General features: G+C 34.8%; 1 protein-coding gene across 24 annotated transcripts in view; it reads right to left on the bottom strand.

The window, feature by feature from the left end:
- The window catches only part of mmd (disintegrin and metalloproteinase domain-containing protein mind-meld), a 670,172-nt gene that overhangs the window by 382,497 nt on the left and 265,958 nt on the right, over positions 1 to 21,717 (bottom strand). For 17 of the 24 annotated variants that reach the window (XR_012411845.1, XR_012411847.1, XR_012411846.1 and 14 more), the window contains one exon: positions 5,265 to 6,551. Coding sequence is in view for 21 of the 24 variants with exons in the window: in XM_073978215.1 (XP_073834316.1) it covers positions 5,265 to 5,334 (70 nt within the window). In the remaining 3 variants the exon portion in view is untranslated. Of the gene's footprint in view, positions 1 to 5,264; positions 6,552 to 8,231; positions 8,873 to 21,717 lie in introns of those variants that run through there. The other 7 variants (XM_073978233.1, XM_073978234.1, XM_073978236.1 and 4 more) reach the window with 1 other exon arrangement.

The raw sequence follows: 21,717 nt of genomic DNA, 5'->3' as shown, positions 1-21,717 counted from the left end.
GGCTCCCTTTACGACGGTACCATTTTCGGGTGGCAAGAGTTTAAGGGCTGTTCGAGTGTCGTCTTTCCATTTTTACCACAAGTAGTCCTTATTATTTCATTTCAATTTGTTCCGTTAAGTGTTAAGTCATACCATGGATTCAGAAATAAATAATAAATAATATCAATATAAATAATATAAATTCCTATATATAATAATAATAGTAATATAAATTCCTGCTTAGCGCAATAACTCTTGTAGATAGATGAATTTCGAAAATAGATAATATTGGTCTACTAATTCGTTTTAGTCTCTCACAATTATAAAACTGCTTTAATTATATTTTCCGAATATTGATGTTAACAAATTCTTTCTGAAACTGTGCTATAACTTAGTATAATTCAAATTTACAATAATGATATATAGTTTGAAAATCATACAATTTGTATTTTCCTTACTTTTGATAGAATATTAACAGGATATAACGAACTTGAAATATACAAAACTGTCCAGTCCAGTTCCATCACATCTACCTACATATCTGAAGAGAACATCCATGTTTGGCATTCATTTAATTGCACCAGTGCAGATAACCTAGCATGGTGGTACTGTCGGCAATTGCAATTCACCATTTGCCTTGAGGGGAGAAGGTAACCCAGCTAGAACGTCGGCGTTAGTTGTTGTTTCACAAAATATGAATGAAGGTATGGATGGATTGATGCTTGCATGGGTGATAGTTGGATGGAAGGATGTATTCTCATACTCTCATAGGATAGTTACAAACATGATGTTGTCATTTTGACTGTATGCACCCACACAAACTCACACGCATACATACAAACATTCAGTCACCATATGCACGTCTATGTTTGGGTGTTGTGCATGCGGTTATATGGCACGAAGGCCGTTAAATGAAATTTACATTTTGTTGCGAGTTATGAAAAGTAGAACAGACATTTAAGCGAAGGCCTTTCAAGAGAAGAAAATAACAGCAATAACAAAACACAAAAACTTTAAGCAAAATACACACATTCATCTACACGGAGTGGGTGGTGTCGGGTTTTTTTAACTACGTTTCATATTACGCTCGTACCATCAAACCCACCCCTGTTGTTGCATTGGAATACAAGTACGACAATTTTAAATCTAGCAAACATGAATTCATGCTTCCAAAATGTTGCTTACTCAGGTATGGATGGGTGTTATTTGCTTGGATAGCCGAACGCGCCCCTTGCCTAGTTTATCACATGACGTTTTCTCTATTTTGTTTCTTTTACAGCCTTTTTTCCGCGTGATGAAAATTCTTTTGGATGTTCTATGTGTTTGCACATGTTCGCACACACATACACACATATTTGTATACAGTGTGAAGGTGTTTGTCTTGATTTTCTTTGACTTTTTTCTATTCCATTGAAGTTATAGTTTTATTATGCAGCAGAATGCAAATTCAATTGTCTCTTACGTTTTGAGTTTTTTTGTCTTCCGTTTTTTTGTTTTTGCTTAATTCTGGCATTTTCTCATTTCTTCAGACACATCCTTGGCCCGAAAGCAAGAGTACTATAGAGTATCTTTAACATAAATTGAGGTATGTGTGTATGGGTTTTTTTGGTAGGCACGATTAAAAACACCGGCACATTTATCATAATTCATTCATACATGTCTGATGAGTATGGCTTTTTCTTGCAAGTCATACATGGTTGTTGTGTAAGCTGCTGACCATGCTGTTGAGGAAATTTTCAAGATGTCATGCCGGAGTAAATAACAAACATGTCTTCCCTTCCTTTTCGGCACATGTACATAATAAATGAATATTACTTAACATAAAGTGGTTTTAAAACACATCCTCGAAATTCTCAAGCACGAATCAGACTTAAAATATATCCATTGTGCATGACATCATCAGTTGAGATGTGGTTTACCTATACGCATATCAACATACATTGTTGGAGGAGACTGGGTGTCACATGTGTTTCGAAATTTTCTTTTGAAAAAATCTTCAAGAGTGTGTTGAAACTATTTTTGATAGAAAAAATAATGACTTTAAAGGTTGATATGTATTTAAAAATTATCTGGTTTATTTCATTAGGAATGATTCAAATATAAGAGATAATTTCTCAAAGCATGAAAACGATACATTTTTATAGTGAAAAAGACGGGATGTATCATCCATCCTTTCCGTGCTGCAGCCAAATGTAAATTTTCACTCCATATTGCTATTGATTTCAAATCGAATAAACAATAATTTATGGAATCCTTAGTGCTTTCATTTTCGCTCAAGGACAATATACGTTGAAATTTTGGGCAAGGTCTGTTTTTAATGGCTGAACATAAAAATGTAGTGAGTATGGTTACCATAACGTCAAAGCAAATATCTTTAAGAAAATAAAATTATATGACCTTATTTGTGAGCATATTTAAACCAGTTTCAAGAAATTCGGACCTCATACACATAGTTAATAAAATATGTACATTTAGGAAGGTAATACAATTTTTGAGACATCAGTCTAGTGTATAATGATTTTAGACCGGATATATCGCACATTAACTCAAATAGTGCCTTAACTCAAAATATGAGTTTTTTGACTTCTACTTTATGTTGTGTCAAAGTTTTATGTTGATATCTCTAAGGTTTAGCATAAATCAACAGAATATTTTTCTGAGTTTATGAAGCAATAAAGCACTTAAAATCATGATTGATCTTTGCATAGAAATTCGGCACTTATATATGGCTTGCTCTTTGCAAAAGATGGTCCCTATATTTGTTTGTTTTTTGTGTAATAATTTTTTTTGGTTGGGAAGTCAAATTTCAATCAGCATTTTTAAACTTGTTTTTTTCGAAACTAGTATTTTTGAGATGTGTAGCTCTTTGGTTAAATGTGCGATATGTTCAAATTTTGTACAAATAGTGTCGACATGCATTTCTGGTTACGTTCCTGGCCCACTAGTACAGTTCAAAATTTTTAGCGTAAATTCAGTGTAGGGCGAGAAAAGCCGAGACAGCCACATATACGGACATTCTGAGATAATGGCGCTAAAATATCCTATACCAACGACAGCATCCGAATACCTCAGATCGGAGCAGCACACATTATTACCACCGAGCCGTCTACATCTGAACCAGAACCTAATAGAACAGACTACAACGACTACAATCCGGTTACCATCGAGCAGTCGGCAACAACCCGACAACTATCGAGCAGACAGGAACAAAGCGGTAAGAAGCCGATCACCATCGAACAGGCTATATCATCGTCGAGCCTTGATCACCATCGATTCGATAGCAACCAACCGATTATAATGCTACCAGCGGCAAAGACTCGACGAACATGTTGAACCTGGCAACCCTACTCAAAATCTTTGATTAATTCATTGTTCGAAATGCTACAAATTTCATTGTTGACGTGGATATCACCCATTTTAGAGGTCTTTGTTATCATATAATCGGCCCCGTACGGACTATGCACAGTGGAAAAAATACCCTTCTAGCGGGAAGAAAATCAAAAAATGGAAAGATCGACCTGTGAGATCACACCTTCAAAACACCGTAAATAGGGGGGTGCCATTATATGGGGCTATATGAAGACGTGGCCCTTTATTGACAAATTTCGAGTTAAAAGTTTTATAACCTCAAATACAAAATTTCAGCCATTTCGGTGTGATATTGAAGCTACAATTTTCAAAATAACGAAAATTGGGCGGTACCGTCCTATGGGGGCTATATCAAAAAGTGGACCTGTACCGACAATCCTCAGTCGGAATATTTTATACCACCAACGAAGACCAAATTCCAAACTTCAGCCGTTTCAGTTGGATAAGGCGGCTAAAATCATAAAAATAACCAAAATCAGGAGATACCGTTCTACGAGAGTTACACCAAATTATGTATAAAAAATACCAATTGACCAAACATATCAATAACTGTAGTAAAATTGTCAATCTAGAGCTATTCTTATCATAATTACGGACAATAGAACTTCGACTTTTATTTTCTGCACGCTAGATTTGCATTTTCCACTGTGCTACAGGGTTTAATAATTTCAAATTTTAAATTAAATTTAATTTTAAATTCAGTTTTGGGAAGACCTGGAGCCAAGTCCAGTGAATACGGTGGTTGAGGCATGATAACGGTTTTGTTTTGGGCAAAAACTCACAAGCAACGATGTGTAAGCTGGAGCGTTATCATGGTCCAAAATCCATTATTGTTTTCCACAATTCTATGTGATTCTGACGAATATCTTCGCGCAAACGGTGCATAACTTCTAGGTAGTATTCTAGGTAGTATTCCGTACAATATTGCGGCAAGAATTCATGATGCCATTACATTACAAATCCATTTTAGACAAATTGGAGCCGATATGATAACTTTCGAAGGACTAAAGGGTGTTATCTAATATACACGAGAACCGCATTATATACCTGTAGTCCAGTCACATATGACCATAAGGAAGGCAATTCACTAGTATGAAATATGAGAGTAATGATTTCATTACACATGGTTCCGAAGCCTGGGTACTTGCGCAAGCAGATAAGGCAGTGCTTGGCGTGTTTGAGAGAAAAATTCTTCGAAAGATCTATGGACCAATCTGCATTGACGGTGAATATCGACGTCGTATGAACCACGAGCTGTATCTGCTATACAACGACATCAATATAGTTAAACGTATCGAGATGCAGCGATTGCGTTGGCTAGGCCATATAATAAGAATGAGCGATGATGAACCCGCTAAAGGGCTTATAAATTCGAGCCACATGACGGTGCAGAAGAATTGGCAGGCCAAAGAATAGATGGCGCAAACAAGTGGATGAAGAGATGACAAGGCGCGGTATTCCAGAAAGCGAAGCACTAAACAGAGATAATTGGACATCTTTTCTTAGTTCGGTCCATGGAACAAATGTTCTGCAATGGGCCAGCTAAGTAAGTAAGATTTCATTACACATTAGTGACAAGGCTGTGGACCTGGCTATTTAATCTGATACCGAAGATTTTCAAATCTTTTTATATTCATTACACCAGCAATGTTTTATTACGTACACATTGTATTTACCTTCAACAGACACATACTCTTACAAACTATTTCCATTGAATGTATTGGAACCCTAGTTGTTTGCCACGTGAAATATGGCCTAGACGATGATGTTACCCGCCTATATTCCATTTCATTTTTTCCTTTTGTTTTTATTTTTTTAGTGGGCTGTGATTCATACGAATGGTTAGCCATTATCAATAAATTAAAATAAAAGAAAATGAAAAAATGTGAACACACATTTTGTTTGAATGTACTTACCTCCAGCTGGTGCCACACAATAGAATAAATGGGCAATCACCAGAGCCCTGAAGGGGGCAGTTATTTGCATTGCGACGATAAGTTCTTGCGACGAATCAAACAGCAATGAATGTGACTGGTATTTTGCTATACTTGCTGGGATTTTGTTTCTTCTTCTTCTCCGGTTTTGGCTGTTGGTGACACTTGCTTCGCAGCTTGGCTTAGCAGGAGTTATGGCGACAATGGCTTTGGAGGAGGCGGTGGAATAAAGTTTGAACGCACGCTTTTTAAGCGTTGGACTATAAACAATATCTGAACACTTTTGGTCTGGATGGAGATGCTGATGATGTATTTGTGGAGAGGACTGTTGGAAATTGATTGCAACAATGGTCCAACGAAGTAATAGTCGAAAGTAGTGGTAGTAGCAGCAGTGGTAGTTTTGAAGTTGCAATGAGGATGAGTTTTGTTTGTTTTGTTGGGTCAGTGATGTTGATGCCAATGATGACGTTTATGTTGGTTGAAATTTGTTTGGATAAGTGTCAAGGTGGGGTATTCTTATGTATTATTGAGGTGGAGTATAGTAGTCTCCCCTCAAAAAAGAAGAGTTTCTTATTGTTGTTTGGCGTTTTGTTCGTTTATCGTGGTGTATATGTTTGCGTTAGAGAGTTGTGGCGTTACTTATCTTGTGTACGTACGAGTTTTTGTAGTAATGTGTGTGGGTGAGAGGAGCATGGTCATTATAATGAACCAATCCACCAACATTGTAGAGTACACTGCCATAAGCTCTGCAGAAGATTTTTGTATCAGATGCTTCTTGCTAAAGTGAAACAATTTGGAATTACTTTAACAGCACCATCTTCTCTACTAACGATCGTTCACACTGCACACATACACACACTCGCAGGGAACTTACAACTTTTTGTGCTTCCAGTTATGGCAGTTATGGCTACAATAGTTTCTTAATAAGCCAACACATACTTATTACATCCGTTCTCTTTGTTTCATCAAAACTGCTTTGTCTTCTTCCGTTAATGGTTTCAGCTCCTTTCGTGATCCTTAAGATTTTTTGTTGAACATAAGTTACATGTGACAGTAGTATCAATAGTTGTTGTTGTAGTATCTCGAAATTTATAAGCTGTATATGAGCTATAATGAATGACAAGCAATGTTACAGCAGTGTATGGAAGAAGGTGTGTGTTCGCTATGTTTTCCTTTAATCATTCACCTTTCTCAGTGTAGTGAAAAAACTTTTGTACTATGTTTCTTTGACGTTATGTGTCGCAACATTGTCACTACTTCAACGTAAATCTGTAAAGATAGATAAAGAGAAGAAAGAGGGTGTTACTTACGAAATTGTACTGATTTTTGTGATGTACATCAACCCACAGGATATGAATGATAAAGTTTCCCTATACACACGCTCACACTTCTACACATTGCCACACATTGTGGCAATTATGCACCCTATGACCTCCTGATTCAACGAATTAATTGAATTGACATTTTTACCAACAGTTTTGAAAGACATCATATCCTCTTTTATACGAAAGTTATTAACATTTAAAGTGGCTGAGTGTATGGAACTGTAAAAGTTTTCTATATCTCAACGTTAGTCTAATTAAATCCTCATGACGCAAACTTTAGTTTTTATTGGATAATGTTACTGTGACTGATTTTTCTACACAAGTTGATGATGCAGGGTAGCGTTCTTTAGATCAGCGATAGGTACCATTTTTTTTCTTTTGTATACTTTAGACGGTGTCATTGTGTGATGACGTGCATGCTTTTTCATGTTATTTGTGTGTGTTTGTGGAGAACGAATCATATGGAAAGAAAGGAAGGGTAAGACTGACACACATACTGGCGTATAAGTTATGAACAATGCATTTTTAACGTATGTCATACGCCCACAATTACAAATTAATGGTCTGTTTCTCTAAGGCGATTCGATTTCAAATTCGTTCGAGTTACTACCAAACTCCTGTTATTGTTTGTTAATTGATAATAAAAACAACTCAAATATTTAAAAAAAAAGAGTTTGATAGTAGTTCTAACGAATTTGTATTCGAATCGTCTTAGTGAAATAGTCCAGAAAAATTTAAATCTAATCGCACATTTACTCAAATATTGTCACATATTCTAAATATAAAATAATTAAAATATTTTTAGAAAAGTTTTCATTAAAATGTCTCTTCCCAACATATAAATATTATTACGCGAAAAATAAAACAAATAAATAGTCCATAATTTTGACGAGCTCACCAAATATCAGTATTGTAGATTTTCAATAATCAATAAACTTAATCCCAGTGTTGTTGTTTTAAAATTTTTAAACCATCAGGTTAATATGGGAGACATTTTGACATTGTTCGCCAAGACAGGAAAGACTATCTAGGCAAACATCGTTAACAAATAAATCAATAAAATTTCAGAATGAGCCCGGCTGCGATTTTAACCTAGGTCATATCTGAACCACAATCCACTTAAAATCTTCATATTACTCTTTATTATAGAGAGTAGTGTTTACAAAACTCACTGTCAGTCTTAAAAAGTCGCTACCAATATCATGATTTCATTCCGGCGAAGGGAATTATCAATTGGCTTTTCAGTTAACATCTCACAATTGTACAATTGTTTATAACTGAACAAACCATTCTTTAATACTAATAAGAGAAAGTACGTGGAATGCAGAAACTATTTTCATATTGCTCGTCTTATTTTAAAATTATAACTTAAGCATCTCTTTTAAAATGAGTTTTGATGTGTTAGAAATTGATGACTGTCATAGTCGGTCAGGGTTCAACTAAAGCCCTTGCTTATTTATTATATCTACTTATCTACTTATAGCTGTTTATTTAAAAGTTTCTTAAACACCTACTTCTTCTACAAGTTTCTTTATTTTTTTTGTTTTTTTTTTTTTTGGGCTATTTGACATGCTCCTGTCGTTTTACTCTAATCTATATCATATTTCACATTTAGGTAATTTACCTGTTTTTAAATTATTTCATCAACAAATTACAGGAATTTTGTTCAAATATCTTGTTGGTAACATTGTCATCTTATTTCCTCCTACACTGAAGTTTACAACAAATTGTTTTTGTCATTAGATCCGGAAATTTGCACTGTTTTGTTGTTAACAATTTCCACTGACGGAAGCTAATAAATTTGAAATAATTACACCATGTCATGACTTTTTTCGACAGCACTTGTAATAATGAGAGTAATTTCAAAACTTCACGCCGAAATAATATTTGCCGCTAATTATTTAGAAAATGAGTTGCCTGTGGCAAACTCAAAATAAAACCGATACTTTAATAGCTCCACCTTTTTAATGGGCATTGAATGCCGACAAAATAATTTGTTTTTGTTGTTCTTGTTGTGCTAGCGAAACGCGGATATTTGAGAGATTTTGCAAAAAAAAAATTGTAAATTTTTCAACCGAATTCCGAGTCAGTTAATTATCCCTCGACGAGTTTAGTTTATCGAGTAACGTTGGCTTTTGTTTGATGTTGAAAAATCACTGTCAAGTCTAATAGTAACAACGGCGATGGACTGCTGCTAATAATGCTGTTGATGGTCCATTGCATGAAAAAAATCTAGACTCTTTCGCTCAGTTTTGATGGTGTGTGAGTATTTGGTTTATTTCCTTTGTTGATTTTATTCACTTCAAATGAAAACCTATCCAAACGTTCGTAAGTTTGTAAATGCCTAATTATGAAATCCATAGATGACAAAATGAAATGCCGTGAATGCACTAGTGTGTGTGTTTCATCATAATGTTAAATTTGCAAATACTAAAACAACAGTACAGCAAATTGTCATTCCAATAATTTTCACTGTTGGCTTTATAATAACGGTGAAAATGACATTGATCATAATGATGACGTTGATAACTAACATGACGAAAACGAAACGATGATAATGATTTAATGTTCAGCATTACACAGTGGACTGTAAAAATAAATAATTTACGAATTTAGTTCATACTAAAATGTAAATTTAATTAATGTTCTGCTGCATACACTGTAACATGCTTAGAAATTATTGATGTATATCGTTACACTACTTTCTTAAATTTTATTAAGATTATGCCAACATTGTTTTCTATTCACAGTATTATGTCTAGTTCTTTAAAATATTGGGTGGTTTGTTATTTTTTGTTTAACCCCTTATTCATACCAAATTTTAAATGTAATTGTAATTAATTCCATGAAATATAGAGAAACGGAATAATTTTCTCCAACTGCACAAGAAAAGCATATATGAAAAGTACCATACTTTTGTGGACAAGTGTTGTCAGAGCAAACAGATGCTTATGCTACTGCTGCGACTGCTGCAGTGCCCGTTGTTAGTCTTGGCAAACAATCTAATCAATTATGGTAATTGTGTGCAACTATTAAATTCTAAATAGGTACATTTATAAACCGAAGCCATGCACAAACACACTCCAATGATAGACAAACACACAATATCCATATGCACACTCACAGGAAGCAGAAGAAGACGAAGACAACGAGCATAGAAACTTAATTTTGCAACAATATTGGAACATGAACACATATTTTACATGCCCAGCACGTTGATGCTACTCTTGGCTGATTTTGCTGCTGGTAATAATGATGAAGATGATGAGTAGATGTTCTTCATTCCACCCATCCATCCATCCATTCATTTTCCTTCCCCCACTTGTTTGATTTTTTTGTGTTAAATTCCCTCTCATACTTCCTAACTCTGTCTCACTGTCAATTTTGAGTAAACATTTATTGTTTGTCATCATTATGTAGACTAATAAATGTTAAAAAACAAAAACAAATGTTTATGCTTGTACGATGACAATGATCGTCATTTACAGTTTTCTGAATGTGTGTTCGTTTAGTTTTCAGTTGATGTTATACATACATACATATTTTATTCTATTGGGGTTGGTTTTTGACTCAGGAAAAGATGTAGTCATTAATTAAGAACAAACAGACAGACAGACACACATAGACAACAAAAATGGCATGGCTTTCGGAAAGAAGAGAAATTATAGGGCTAGATGGAATATTTTGTTCGTAAAATTAAATAAAATAAAAACATAATGATACTTCGGGCATGCAGGGCCTGGAATAGTTGTGATGGGTGTAGTGATTCATCGGTGACTAATAGCATAATATTAACATTTTAAAGAGGGATCACTAAAGTGGTGACTTATACCCTTCACCACTATTTCGGATTGTATTCTTGATTACATTCTGTTCAAACTATTTAACAAATCAGAATAATTATCCCAGACCATATAAAGTTGGTCTGGGATATATTTATATTTTGGCGAGCTAACTTTTTAAGCACGCTACGTGTCGCACATTTCATAGAGATGGGTTTTTTTTTTTTTTTTTTTTTTGAATTCATTTATTTCTGTTTTAATTCATTACAAAAGTTATTTGTTGCCCCAGCGCCTTGAAGCTTTATAGGGGCTTACTAAAAGTACAAAAATTCATAAAGAACGGATTCTGTATTATCTCATTTAAAATTTTGAATATGGAAACAATTCACATGAAACTGGTATGAAAATTTAAGGAAATAAGAAAAATTTACATCAGAAGTATTTCGATATTTCTTAACAAGTATAACTTTATTTCTCGTTTAAATGAAGAAATTCTTGAAAGATTTTTAATGTTGTCGGGTATATGGTTAAATTCTATGCACCCACTGTGCTCTATTCTTTGTTTCGATGTTTCCAGTCTGCATCTTTTTACTCTTAGATTTGCTCTATTCCTGGTGTTGATCATAGTTTGATTGACGTCAAAATGAATGGAACGTGGGCCAATATTATTAATTGCTTTATATATATATGTTATCAGTTGTAATTTATAAGTACCATACAATGGCAATATGTTTTTGGTTACATTGCTATATAACTGCAAAGTTGGGTAAAGCCTTGGCAAATTGTAAACAATTTTAAGAGCTTTGTTCTGTACTCTTTGGAGCGATTTCAATTGCGCAGTTTTCCTATGAGCATAGACCAGTGCCATGTAGTTTAGATGACTTTGTATTAATGCATTGTATAATAAAAGTTTGGTTCTGGTATCAAATTTTTGTCTGAATTTATGTAGAATTCCTACAGCAGGAGCAATCTTATTTTTTAACTCATCAATATGCAGATTCCATGTTAGATTATGTTGCATATATATTCCCAAATACTTAAGAGATAGACTCTCATAAATAATCGTATCGGCAATTGTTATATTAAATGTTGCGTCATGTTGTGAACAGCGGGGTCGAAACCTTATAATTTTCGTCTTATTAGAGTTAACTATAAGTTTGTTCAATCGACAGTACTCCATGATAAGATTAGCATCATGCTCCATTTGACATTTTAGCACTAGTTCGTGATTATATGGATACAGAAGTGCAATATCGTCTGCGTACATAATTAGTTTTCCATATAGATCTAAATTAGATATGTCATTTATATAAATTGTGAATAACAAGGGACCCAATACGCTGCCCTGCGGTACTCCATGCTCCACAATACCAATATCACTTTTAATGCCTTTGATTTCTACATATTGTTTTCTGTTCGCAATATAACTCGCTATTAGTTTTAGCGCGTTCCCTTGAATTCCATAAAGTGCTAGCTTGGATAGCAGAATCTGATGATCGACCAAATCAAACGCTCTTGATAGATCGTAAAACACTGCACCGACACCACCAAAATTCGAATCCAGTCCCTCACATATTAAGTTTACCACATTTACTATTGCTTCTTGAGTGCCGCTTCTTTTTTTAAATCCATATTGTCTTGCATACATCTGTCCCGTCTCCTCCAAAAAGTTCGACAACTGTTGATATATTATTTTTTCATATATTTTATCAAATAATGATAGTAACGCTATTGGACGGAAATCACAAACTTTGCTTGCATTCCCAGACTTAGGAATAGGAGTTATCTTAGATATTTTAAGAATCTCCGGATAAATTGATGTGTCTATCATACTATTGAATATTGATGTTAAGTGCTCACTAATATAGTCCTTCGAAGCAATCAACACTTTGCCGGAAATTCTGTCATGACCAGGACTTTTACTAGGATCTATATTTGCTATTAAACTATCAATCTCCGATCTATTGACATAATATAAACAAAAACTTGATGGACATTGTGTTATGCTATGCAAATCGTTAAAGTGGTCTCCAACGTTGTATGGTATTTTACTTCTTAACATTCTTGGAATATCCAGAAAATAGTCATTGAAAGTGTTCGTTTTAACAGCATTGTCATCAACAACTTCTCCCATATCATTTCTTAATAGTATCTCCTTATTGAGCTTCCTTCCCAAGCATTCGTTCAAAAATTGCCAGCATTTGCGTGGATTTTGGTTAAAATTTTCAACATTATTGCTTAAATATGAATTCATACTCATGCGACTAGCAATTTTTATTATTCGGCTAACGTTCCTCAACGTATATTCATTGTTCGCATCTCTTCCAATTCGTTTCCTCTTTGCCAAAAGTTTTGCTTTAAAAGCTCTTAGTGCTTGTATGTTCTTATTTTCCCAAGGCGTTAACAGGGTTTTTGATAGTACCTTAAGTTCTTTATCTGTAGTGTTTTCATTAACAATTTCAGTAATTGTAGTTACAAAACGTTCCATATCAGAAGAAGGATTTCCTAGACAAGTGAAATTTGCAGCATAATTCTGAATACTTGCGGCTATGTTATTATAATTATACTGTTTGATGGATTTAGTGGTCACTTCGCTACTTCGAATATTACTTCTTAAACTGCACCATACAATATTATGATCTGATAACTCGCATTCTATTGAGCTGACATTCAATATTCTTGATTCGTTACTGTAGACATGATCTATTGACTTTCTGCTTACTGGACGTGTTACCAATGTGTGGCATGACTCATAGTCTACTGAAGATAAAGTCGAGAATATGTCTGAAAACCCACTAGCTTCAAGCAAATCAATATTAGCATCCCCAATAACTATTGATGCTGTACGACAGCAACCACACAATTCGTTTTCAAGATATGTTAGGAATGAAGTCGTATTACATTTCGGCGAGCGATAGAACGTAGTAATTTTTAGAGGAACTCCATTTATTACAAAATTATCTAACGATATTCGTATGGCTTCGACGTATGCTTTACTCTCACAAAGATCTACAACATATGATATATTACTGCGTACATAAAATGACACTCCACCATATCCGTCTTTTCGACAACAGTGAATTGAGTTATATCCAGGAAGATTATACAACTGAATTTGGTTACTGTGAAACCATGTTTCCTGAATGGCTATCACATTTGGTAAAACAGGAAACTCTGATATTAGTAATTTGAATTTGTTAAATTTACTAATCGACGAAACACTTCTGATGTTTACAGATAAAATATTGAAATTATATTCACCATTTAATATTAAACTTTCAGAAAATGAATCAGAATTTTCAAAATAGTTTTGGTTAATCATTATTATTGATTGAAATTATTAAAAACATAATAATACATATACGGGATAATAATTTGAATTAGTTTCTTTGATCTGGCGATACAAATGCGGCTTGTCCATCGTTGTCATCTGTATCATCATCAGAGGCATGCAAAAGTCTCATGGATCTTCTACTTCGTAGGTTGGTTGTAGTAGCTTCAAGTAAAATTTCATCAACATCCTCTTTCGTGTGTATAATCTTCGGCTTATTTATGGCACTTTTCTTTACCAATATCCTGCTTCCCTTCGTGAAAATATAATTGTATCCAACGGTTTTTAGGGATTTAGCGTAATTAAACAGTTCTAGTGATTCTTTGCTCAGTAAATCATTTATATACACTTGCTTAGTATTATCATTATTTTTTAATTTATTTTTAGCTTCCATAAGTTTATCTTTCGTTGACTTTGTGTTGAATTTCACTATTAAGGATTGCTTTTTATTATTTGAATTGTTTTTCTTTAAAAAATAAGCTTCATCAATATTGCTTTCACTGATTTTAACACCAACTGTTTCTGATATTTCAATTACAGTTTCTACTGCATTCTTGTTTTCTTGAACTGATATTCCATTAATTATACAGTCTTTTTTCACACGATGGTCGTTCAACATTTTCACCGTTTCCTGGAGTGTTTTTACTTCACCTTTAAGCTTTACATTTTCTTTTTCAACATTCTCAATTCTTTTACTATTTTCGAATGTATTCTTCAACAAATTTTCAAATTTAGAAGACATGAACTCAACCGATTCCATCAGACGATCTATGTTATTAAGCTTTTCTTCCATGCGATGTAATTGTTTTTCAATGTTGGATTTATTAACTCCACTACAAAACTGGCATAAAAACTCCTCATCTTTATTTTTCAGTAAATGCTCGAATCGTTTCTTATCAATTTTTTCACATCTCGCATGATATATTTTCGAACAATTATCGCATTCTATAAAATCGTCTTTATTTTCAACCACTTCCAGCTTACACTGGCCACATAAAATCTTTTTGTGTTTTACACTTCTTCGTCCCGTAGTGGATGGCATGTTTATATTATTTCAGTGTGCAATTTCCGGTTTAAATATTGATATGTGTGTGTATTAGCTTTCAAATTTAAGAAGATTTTAGAGTATACTTTTAGGCTGATTAAATTCACCACAGTTTATAATTTTCAAAGCGTATTTCAAGCAATATTTTTAGGGATTTGGAGTAAAAAAAAAAAAAAGCTTTTTTTATTTTTAACATTAATTTAACATTTTTAGATTTAATCTCATTTTAGAACATTATCCAATTAATTTGACGTTTATTTTCAATAACACTCTCACTCTCTCAATTGCATTGTTTCCTTTGGTATTTTTATTTATTTTTCATGCATCCACTAAACAAACGATCACAATAACAATCTTTTTTCTTAAAATGTTTATGCTTTTCAACATCGAATTGAAGTTCTAATTGAATAATTCAAAAAAGCGTTGTTTAAATTGTGTATTGATCACTTTCACTAAACTTTAATGTTCGTAATGACCGCGAAATATATTTATTAGACGGAGCTTAATAAAAAACACGTCCGCTCAGTGCAAAGTATCTCTCTACTTTCCCAGAGGAACAGGGTTTTGTGATATTCGAATAATATTTAAAAGGTCGTCTAAGCGGTCAAACGTTTTTAAGAAATATGAGTTTGTGATAATTCAAAATAAGAGTTCAACCCTCACCCAAGAAAATGCAACGTTTCGAGAAACTTTTTTTTTAACATTTTTGTGGATTTTTTTCACTATATATAGAGATAAGCTAAGGTGCTAATATTAATTCAGAAGTTACGACATCTCGAATGTTCGCCCAAATGTGGATTCCAAATATAATTTTTTTAATTAAATTCATTAAATCACTATAAAAATCAGACTATAAAAATCTAAACAACAAGTTTTAGGCAATTTTGACACCTAAATATTTTTCGACCTCAACCAGTTCAACACCAACCGTTGTTGGTGAGCGACCCATCTTTATGCACCAATTCAGAACGATATTACTAAAGTTGCGACCGCAAGAATTATAACAAGATTTAGATGGACACCCGACGGACGGAAACTTAATGTTTGGCTTGGCAAAGTCTTATCTTTGTTATGTTTTGAGCCACACCAAATGGTATATACAGACATTCTTGAAAAGTTTAAACGTTCTCATTAAGAAAGTATCCGTCGGCTTTGTCGACAGAGGTATACCCTCAGCCTGTGTGAATTGAAACCACTTTTTCAAAAAAAAAAAAAAAAAAAAACTATGTATTTAGAGGGTCTTCAGAATTTTAGGCGCATGCTTTTGCCTACAAAGATATGGATTAGGATAAAATCTCAAAAGTTTTGCGGGGGGACCGATAGTCCATTTTGGAAGTGTGTCTTATGACCATTATATCGGGAAACATGGACTTACCCACGCTGTAAACAGGGCTGCTAGGAGTACTTTCGGTAAAAATTTCCAAAGGCTTCTCGGTTGCTCCGTTTATGAGGTATTACGTTTACCATTCTAGCGAATATTTTCGAACTTTTCTTGGGGAGGTACCGGAAGTAGTGGACCTATAAGAACCATCTTTGAATTCCATCTAATAAACGAAGAAATATTTCGATATGCAAAGTGTGGACCGACGCAGTATTTGGTTCGCAGTAGACCAACGCAGTATTTCTGGAGAAGTATGGACTTGCCACTGAAAAAACTTGTATCATATTAATATGGGCCTTGAGTACAACCTGTTGTAAGAAAAATCAAAACAATGCGAGAGAAGGTCCTAACCTGCACTTTTCCGAAATATGGTGTGGTGGAGTTCACATATATAGTCCATATTCTAACCTGATCTATGTCACGTAGAAATATTATGTTGTCCAAAGTAGGGACCAAATCGAGAGTTATCGTGCGCACCATTTTAGCAAAGAGTTTTGAACTTTTATGGGGAAGGTACCCAAAGAAGTGGACCGATAAGGCTTATCTTAGAACTTGATTTAACTTTGGGCAAAATATTACGATTACCACATTTTGGACCGAATCGGTTTATCCGTTCTTGCGCTCCATCCACTACACATGGTGACAAAGTGGGTTTTTAGAGCTTTCGGGCCATTTTGTCAGGAAGTATGGACTTGCCCATGAAAAAACTTGTACCGTCGTAATGGGGGCAGCGAATACTAGTTACTACAACAAAAATCAAAACGATTCGCGGGGAGGTCTTAAACCGCACTTTTCCGGAATTTTGTGTGGGAGGTACCCGAAGGAGTGGACCGATAGAGTCCATACTCGAACTTGATTTATGTCTGGTAGAAATATTACGATGTGCAAAGTATGAACGAAATCCGCTCCCCACAAAAATTAACTTTTGTGGGAGAGGTACCCGAGGGAGTGGACCGTCAAAATATTATGAAAGCCAAATTTCGGACCAAATCGTTTAATCTGTTCAAGAGTTATCGTGCGTTCTAGCCAGACAGACGAACATTGCTTAATGGACTCCAACTTGTCTGAAATGAATTTCAGTCAAACATACTTGGAGTCTAAAACAATTATTTCGATGAGGCACAATTTGCCTGTATGAAAGTGTATATGTATACCCTTGTATATACCCACATAGTCGTGTAGAGTATAACAGTATAACCCAAGCATGATTGGACGAAATCAGTTTCATACAATTTGGAGTTGATTTAACCCTGTCTGTCGATCTGTCTGACTGGAGCACACAATAACTCTCGAACGGATCAACCATTGTTTGGTACTCGTAATATTTTGTTCAAACTTACTTCAAGTTCGAAGAAGGACATATTCTGTCCACTCCTTCCAAAAGTTCTACAAAGATCTGCCGACAACGACTAAAATTACAGATTAGCACGAATTGGGTATGCAATTTGGTGAAAACTTTGCATACCGTAAAATTTCTTCTACACTAATATGAAGTTCCAAATAGTTTTATATGGGACAACACCTACAGGTACTTCTCTCACAAAAGTTCACAATTTTCGTTTAAGTGCAGATTAATGATTGTTCAAAGATAGTTTTGAAATTTTTACCGAAGGTTCTCCTTGTATGACATAATGACCCAAAAACTCAAAAAACTTCATTGACTAACATAAATGGCCACGGTAGTCGAAAAGAGTGACTAACATTCGTCCAAAGTTCGCACACGGCAATATTTCTTTTTAAATTGTATCAAGTCGGAAGACAGACTATGTCGGACAACTTCTTCCGGTACATCCCTCATAAAAGCTCAATATTTTTATTTGAGTGCACTTTAAGGACTGTTCGAAGATTGTTTTGAAACTTTCACCGACGGTGGTCAACTTAAGTGACTGGTTAGCACGATAGCTATCGAAAGGGATAATGAGGTAAAAATAATAATGCCTTAGATGACACACCTGAGATCGTTTCAGTTCCTATAAACGTGAATTTATTTAAGCTAATTTTTTAAAGCATAGGCCCAAAAAAGGCCTTAGGCCACATCATCACAGCTTATTTGATTCTGCACCACAACTTTGCTGACAACAGCAAATAGCTTGTGAAATTACCGATAGAATTGAGGAATTGAAAAAATACAATAATTCAAAATTTGCATATTTCACATTTATTAATTTAAGAAAATATTTGCATCGTCCAATATCACTTCATGCCTGTTCGGATGAGCTGTTATTAGACCACAATTGACGCCCCATTATTGAAACCATTCTCCACTCTTGGCTCTGCTAGGTGCTATCCAGTTAGTTATCTGTTATAATTTTCATGTCATTCTACACAGATGTCTATCGACGTTTAGATTTTTCTTTAATAATTAAACCTCTTCTTTGGCCTTTATTGAAGGCAACAACAAAAGAGGAAAATATATTCTGAGAATATTCTTGCCACAATTGCCACTGAACGCATTTCAACAAGTTAACACACAATGTGTAAATTTTATGGGATATTATCAACTTGTATTTATACAGACAAAGAAGACCAGGCAGGCTATTGACATTCTATATGAAAACAATGCCATTGAAGGAAGGTTTTCGCATATCAATTCGTACACATACACGTACACACAAGAGGAGAATATATTGTAGCCCAAGTGTTATTCTAAAATAGCAGGTGGTACATAAAATCATTGGAGGATATCATTGATAATTGAGTGTTTGCCTATGGCTCAATGGAAAACTACTCTAGACACAACAATGTTATTTATTCTGTGCGGCTCTCGGCAGCTGAAGAAGAAGAGAAAGATTACACTTTGCTCAAATACAAATATGTATCTGTAAGTAATATTGAATCTTTAGTAGGTTTCTTGGGTAAAGAGAAAGCAATCATTTATTTACTACTTTCAATAAACATTGTATGCTTGAGTGGTGTTTAAGTACGCTCAGCATGATTGTGTACAAATATATGTAATTGCAAATAATATTAACAAACAGCACATCTGTTACAGCAGCAACTTTATCAATTCATTGACTCCTTTTCGTCCTTTGATTATCAGCCACATAACCAGGGGACTGTTCTTTTACATTCCTTCTCTCTGAGTTTATGGCCTAACAATTTGTACAACACGTGCGTTTTATGTTTTTCTATTTGGCTCATAACAACAAGACCAAATGTTGCCTTTTTTGTTGAAATGTAGAAAAACAATGTTTTGTGTTCGAACGGTTTGCATTTCATAAAAATGTCTACAATGGTGGAAAAATAAAAATATTTACTCCAGTTGAGGAAAGTTAGTTAAAGTGGGGTTCCAAAGGGTGGATTATTTAAATAATAAGCCTATAAGAATGTTATTATGTAACATTAAATGTGTACTTAAAATGGGAATGAAGAAAACATGGCCTACTAGCTGCATTTTTGTTCAATAATATTTTACTCAAATATAGCCCATATCTCCTAAATCAAGTATTTTTACCAGCAAAGTAAGGTGACAAACTCATGGTTGCCACCCACGTTGGTTGGAGGTCATAACAACTGTCAATTGTTTTATATCAACATACCAAATTTGCAACAGATGTGGTCGTTTACATTACCATTAAAAGCAAATCGTTGCAAAACACCAACAGAGGGAAATGTTTATTATTTTCCGGCAATTGTAGACCAGTTTAGCTGGTAATGTGTTGGGCGGAGGTATTCAGTGTCACATGCAGAAAGCTTTAAAACGTTCTTTCATCATTATATCAATTTGTACAACTCATTTGTCTCATTCAAGTCTCAATGCTAATGTGTGAATCTGTTTGTGTATCGGGTGTTTTGACGACAATGGCCTGCAACAGGCCATACCGTCATTGTTGGCTCGAAAGGTGGCGACTGTTCGTGCAATCTGAGGTTTAGATATACATACCAAATTGCACCACCGAAATCACTTTAGCCCTGTAAATAATTTACTAATGGTTTGCCGCTTTGCGGTTCGACACGCAACATATGAATGCCTGATAGCCAGGCAGCCAGGCAGACATCCCATTTGCATGCAAACAAACACACCAAATGGTCGGTTGGCTTATTGAAGTGGCCAACAGTGCTGGCGCATTCATCGAATTCGACTTGATTGGTTGTAGAAGCGACGACAAAAGCTTTGCATTCAGGGAACATAACAGAGAAATGTTGGTTGAAATGCAAATCTGGTTACACCGTAAATTACCATGCGGTTGGTTGTTCGCTCAATGGGTTCATTGAATGGGAAAAGGCGCAACAGAAGAGTTGCAGCAGAGCCAGAGCAAGGAAAAAATGCTTGTAATTGCAACTGGTTGTTAGCACTAAGATTGATGGAGGAGATACACACTTTGGCTGGGCATTGTCATTGCTCTTCTGGAGGCACTGGAAGGAGGCATTATATTGTTCCACATCACACAGACACAAAGTGGCAGCCTGGTAGTAAAGCCTTCAAATGTCTATCCATTGCCCCAAAACAGATGACAAAGAGCACAACGACATTGAATATTCTTGCTATGTATGAATGGGTCCTCTCACACACACATATACACAATAGGGAGCTTGTTGGGTGGGTGTGGTGTGGTAACAATGACAATGATAACATGGAACAACAACATGAATCAGAACAGCAACAATAAAAGCCAACCAACCAACTGGCATATGCACACACGCACACACAGATTGTAAGGACATGCATGTGTGTACATATGACCATGTTTAAACAATGTATGTCATTACAACATATAGAATCACTTCAACGCTAAGGCAGACAATATGTGAGGGGTGTTATCACTGACGACGACGATGATGATGGTGATGACGGTAACGGTGATGGGGAGTGATGTTAACGAACGTATACAAACCCGGTCAAATCAGGTTTGTCTCCTTTTTTTGATATTTGTATTTTTTTAATGTGTCTGTGTGTGACGGAACATTGGTTGACTGTTAGGTTTCGTTTTTGCCTTGATTCGGTTTTGGTTTTTGTGCAAACATCTCACATGACACAGAGTGCAGGTGACACATTATGGTGTCACTCAGCTAAACACACACACACACACACACATTAAGGCACACATACGTGCATACATTTTTAACAAAGCGATGAAAGAATGTTAAATACTCACATGCACACAAGTGTATATTCGCCTTAATAAAGACCATTGGCAAAAAATGGAAACAAAAATTAAAATAATAAAAGAAAGAAAGCTTTTAGTTGCCTCACGCAATGCAACAAAGTCGTTAGCATCTACACACAAACACACATAGAAAAACTATTTTTATATAAAAAAAAACTACATCAGACACCTACTATTCTCTTTGCTGTCACCGGTCTTGTTATTTTTATAATTCGTTTTTGCTTATTTTTGTAGAGCAATTTGTTGTCTTTGTTGTTGGTGCTTCTGTTGCTTTTGTATCAACAATTTTTAGTGCAATTTGTTGCTGCTGCCTTTAAACTATGTAGTTATTTTTATTTGTCGTAGTCATGTGCCTAGAACTCATACGTGCCTTTGGCACTAATGACACAATAACAGTCGACGTTACAGTTCTGGGCTGTCCAAAAAAAAAACAATGATAAAGACATACAACTAGAATATGTTA

This window comes from Musca autumnalis, unplaced genomic scaffold (assembly GCF_047663935.1).
Source record: "Musca autumnalis isolate F117 unplaced genomic scaffold, ASM4766393v1 scaffold_3, whole genome shotgun sequence".
NCBI lineage: Eukaryota > Metazoa > Arthropoda > Insecta > Diptera > Muscidae > Musca > Musca autumnalis.
Note: the sequence above shows the minus strand (reverse complement) of the source record. Positions and strands in the feature narration are given on the sequence as shown.